This window comes from Dreissena polymorpha, chromosome 16 (genome assembly GCF_020536995.1).
Source record: "Dreissena polymorpha isolate Duluth1 chromosome 16, UMN_Dpol_1.0, whole genome shotgun sequence".
Classification (NCBI taxonomy): domain Eukaryota; kingdom Metazoa; phylum Mollusca; class Bivalvia; order Myida; family Dreissenidae; genus Dreissena; species Dreissena polymorpha.
The window spans coordinates 2,249,460-2,254,414 of record NC_068370.1 but is presented as its reverse complement, the minus strand read 5'-3'; the positions used below and the strand labels follow the sequence as shown (position 1 = coordinate 2,254,414).

At 37.7% G+C, this 4,955-nt stretch overlaps 1 protein-coding gene across 1 annotated transcript; it reads right to left on the bottom strand.

Moving 5' to 3' along the window:
- Window positions 1–3,169: 3,169 nt before the first annotated feature.
- LOC127861860 (uncharacterized) lies at window positions 3,170–4,451 on the bottom strand. Its single transcript, XM_052400577.1, has one exon. The coding sequence runs from the start codon at window positions 4,180–4,182 to the stop codon at window positions 3,664–3,666; it is 519 nt and encodes a 172-aa protein (XP_052256537.1). The 5' UTR covers window positions 4,183–4,451; the 3' UTR covers window positions 3,170–3,663.
- Between the last annotated feature and the right edge of the window lie 504 nt (window positions 4,452–4,955).

Below are 4,955 nucleotides of genomic sequence, written 5' to 3'. Positions count from 1 at the left end.
AATGCTTATAACTTCTATGTCCCTTGAGATATAACCTTCATATTTGGTATGCATGTTTATATGGACAAGGCCTTTCCATACGCATTCAAATTTTAACCCCTGTGACCTTGAGCTTGAACTTAGGGTCCACGTTTTGGTTTCGAAATCTGCGTTTAGGATTCGAAAAATGCTATAACTTCTATCAAAGCGTTTATAGGGGGCATATGTCATCCTATGGTGACAGCTGTTGTTTTTAGCTCACCTGATTGATCAGGTGAGCTTTTGTGACTGGTCTTTGTCCGTCGACCGTCCGTCAGTCCACATTTGTTCGTAAACACTCTAGAAGTCACATTTTTTGCCCAATTTTCATGAAATTTGTTCAGAACATTTGTTTCCTTGATAGGCGATTTGAGTTGGAAAATGGTTTCGGTCAGTTGAATAACATGGCTGTCCGGGGGGGGGGGCAGTTTTCTTTTATTAATATAGTAAAAAAAAGCTTGTGAACACTCTAGAAGTCACATTTTTTGCCCAATCATCATGAAACTTGGTGAATATATTTGTTTTATATATATCTCAGATGAGTTTGCAAATGGTCCTGATGGGTCAATAAACATGGCTGCCAGGGGGTGGGGCAGTTTTCCTTATGTGACTATATAGAGAGAAACCTTGTGATCGAACACTATAGAAGTCACATTTTTTGCCTAATCATCTTGAAACTTAGTCAATACATTGGTTTTATTGATTTCATGGACAAGTTGGAAAATGGCTCAGATCGGTGAAACACACTTTTTAGCTCACCTGATTGCTCAGGTGAGGTTTTAGGATTGGTCTTTGTCCGCTGTCCGTCCGTCCACATTTGGTTTGTAAACACTCTAGCATTCACATTTCTCAAGCATTCTTTATCAAAGTTGCTGAAAGATCTCAGTCAAGTTTGATGATGAGCAAAATCACATAATTAATGCCATAATTATTGCCCTTAGATTGTCCAAATTTTCATTATATTATACAAAATCCTTGTTAGCAAAGTTTTATGTTTGGTAAGGGGGGTCAACTCAAAATATAGGTCACCATTTCAAATCTTACAAAAACAAAAACACTCCCTACGCCAGAGTTTTGGTTCAATAATGATGAAACTTGACCAGGAGTTTTGTCTGGTAAAATATCTAGGTCAAGTTTGACATTAGGTAAAGATTGAATGAACCGACTCCTCTCAGGTGAGCGAACTAGGGCCATCTTGGCCCTCTTGTTTCAGATATGTTTCACACTGTTTTCGCGTGCTAATTCTCCATGACTCGACAATAAGGTATCTTGGTTGTTTCGGTATGCCCTGCTTTTGCAAAGCTCTCCAGATATATCGAAAGCAGCCAATTTCATTTTTGTTAACGGATGAAGTTTGCTCGATTTGTGTGCCAGGCTCAGTATATCGCGACTTGGAAGTAATGACATTGTCATTTGATGAGATTTGTTAATACTGGCCACCATGCCTGTGTTGACCACAACGGTGCTTAACTATCGCCCTTGTCTGTCATATGAGCCATGTCTGTCTGTCTGTCTGTCATATGAGCCATGTCTGTCTGTCTGTCTGTTTGTCATATGAGCCATGTCTGTCTGTCTGTCTGTCATATGAGCCATGTCTGTCTGTCTGTCTGTCATATGAGCCATGTCTGTCTGTCTGTCTGTTTGTCATATGAGCCATGTCTGTCTGTCTGTCTGTCATATGAGCCATGTCTGTCTGTCTGTCTGTCATATGAGCCATGTCTGTCTGTCTGTCTGTTTGTCATATGAGCCATGTCTGTCTGTCTGTCTGTCTGTCTGTCATATGAGCCATATCTTGGAAGTGCTTTTGCGGATTTCATTAAAACTTGGTATGAGTATATATGTGGATAAGATGTTGATGCACGCCAAATGGCATTGTACACCATCTGTTAATAATAGATTTATGGCCCTTTGTATCTTAAAAAATGCTTTTTTAGTGTTAAATATAACACTTTTGTGTCCAGAAGCATATTGGCGGGGGATATCAATTCAACAAATTTGCTAGTTTGAAACTGGAATAAACAATGTAGTGCAACTGTTTCATTGACCAATCAATGATGTCATAAAAGATGTCAGGTGATAAGATCCTATCTCCAGTTGCATAATCTGCTCTGCAATGACCAGTCATTTTAAATATAACTTATGTCATTATAACTGCACCCTATTGTCAATTTAAAGGTTTCAAAATGAAGCAGTAGCAAAGCATTGACACTGCTTTATATACTAGTATTAATCTTGTACAACAAGTTGGTGTATCACTAAATAAATTTGATCTTCTGCTTAAGGATATAACATGCACAATATATAACCATTTTTATATCCATACACAGAAGATCTCAAACCACTTATTTGATGAGACACCAAAATGGACAGCATCTAACTATACTTCTTTAACAGGGTAGCTTTGCTTGAAGCTTAATTATCATAGATACACTTTAAGTGCTAAAATGCCTAGTGGGAAAACAAAGTTTAACCCTTCATGGATGGAGAAGTTGGACAACAGTGGAAAAACACTTTGCAGGATATTGTACTGCCTGCATGAAGTCCATCTCGTGTAGTAATTCTGGTGCTAATCAACTGATAAGTCATGCAGATGGACAAAATCACAAGGAAAATATGAAAAACATGCATGATAATTCACAAAAGCGTTTGTTTGGAAGTGCTCCAAAGCCACGCAGCTCTCAGGGTGGTGGGGATAAATGTATCTGTATGCAAGTACATCCATCACACAAGAAACAGATACAAAAGGCTGAAATCCTCTGGGCCCTTAAGGTAGCTTCAAGTGGGTACCGGTACAAAACATGTGATGGCACTCATGCTCTGTTTCAAGCTATGTTTCGTGGACCTGTATCTAAAGATTGTGTACTATGTATTCCTACTTTTGAGGGAAAAGTTACTACTTTTTTGCTTCTTTTTTTTGCAAAAGTAGTTCCTATTTTTTCCTACTTTTTGATAAAGGGTCACTTGACAGCCTGAATATTTTATATTATAACAATAAATCCATTTAATGATTATTGTAAATTGAAAACACATTATATTATATGAAAAACTAGAAATTGTTACTGGAATTAATTAATGCAATAATATACATTCTAACCCATTGAACCATTGAACAATTTTAATCAGTCTTACTGGAACAACTCATATAATAAAATCAAATACATGATATTATTTGCACACTTTAGACATCCTCTCATATTTCACTTTTCAAAACTTACATTGTCATCAAATTTTAAATCTGATCAAATGTCCAAGCGCCTGCAGAAATGCAGAGACGTCAGTCTTCTTTCCCTCCCAGAACTGTTGACACAGACTCTTCAATTTCTGTTGGTACTGTTTCACTTCACTCATCACCCCATTTCCTCACTTGATCACTCTGTCTCAACCGTTCAAGTTCTGTCATCACATTGATCTGATCCTTCTGAATACTACTCATACAATACCACAGACTGGGGTTCTTCTGTCCTACTAGATAGGCGAATCCATTGTTCCAAGACTCACAAATATTGTTGGTACATACCCGTCATTCAGAGTCACTTTATTCACATTCCGCATATCAACTGGATACCTCAGATTGTTTGTTCGGGTAATTTTGATCACTCCTCAAGACCCCAGGGTTGAATGGTAAGGGCCACTAATGATCACTCCTCAAGACTCCTGGGTTGAATAGTAAGGGCAACTAACATAATAAGTGTCAAAATATTCCAATATTTCAAGGAGTTCTTCTGGCTCAACTGAGCGCAGGTACCGCATTCCCTCCTGCACACAGTCTGTTGGCAAAAATGCCAACCCATCGCTCATTCCACAGAAGTGTTTAATAGAATCATCTTCTTTGTACAGAACTGACAGATCATCACTTTGCAGTTTTCTCCATGTTGGCTGCATAAGGTGGTAAAAACAACCCTGGATATTTACCTGAGGACCTAACATAATGTTGATAGCTCTGTGGATTGATATTTCGAAGTCACAAGAGACTGAAGTTGGATTTGGTGTGAGTTCATATCCGTCACAAGCATCCATCACAGCGTCGAACACTTCTTCATACGTAGACTGTTGTTTGTTCGGTAGGAATGCATACACACACGTCACAAACACGTCACTGACAGCAGGTCTAATGATGAACAGCTGTTTGAATTGTTTAGGAGCGGTTCCAAATGTTCCATCCATGTACCATTTATCACTATCACATAAATGTTTTAATCCCAACTCAGTTCCAAATATTACAATTCTGTTTTCATTTTCCTGATCTGGTTTGTAATTGTCATAAAGTAAGAATGGTATCTTATCCAACCCCACCAGTGGTTGTGAACTCTTCAGGAATCTCGGGTATTTCTGTTACATTTGCTGGTTCTGGTGTTGTATTTTCACGTTTAATTCGTCTAACAACATGTTTTAATGTGTCTGGCTCACCAGCAGCCACTAATACACATACTGGATGTTTCACTCAAAAGTTGACCTGGGTTCCCACGATTGTTGGCGACACTGGATTTGATCTCTTCTCCGACTTTCATAACTTCTCTGGCTAAGTGGCCAGTATTGTGACTGTGTGTTGTGGATGATGTGACCATAGTAACCTGAAAATATAAAAACAATTATTTAATATTGTAAATAATTATAACAGCATAAATATAGGAGTTTTGAGCCATTTTTCAAGAAAAATATAGGAATTTTTGACAGTTTAGTAATATGTTACATTTTGACTTCTTTCTTTCTGACACCATTTTTTCTCTAACTGTATCATTAATAGCATTTTTATCTAGCACTATATGTACAGAAACTTAACAGTCAATATTTATACCAAACTCAGCCTTTGACACACTCAGGGCTACGTACATGTAAACTTATAAATACTAGATGTTTGAACTTCCTGGCCTCTGGTTTGGATGTTTTACTCAGGGAATTTGAATATTTTGAAATTGTTATTTGAAATATACAAGTGA

Excerpts from the sequence above, each read along its gene's own strand:
- LOC127861860 (XM_052400577.1), bottom strand. The coding sequence starts at position 4,182 with ATGGATGGAACATTTGGAACCGCTCCTAAACAATTCAAACAGCTGTTC.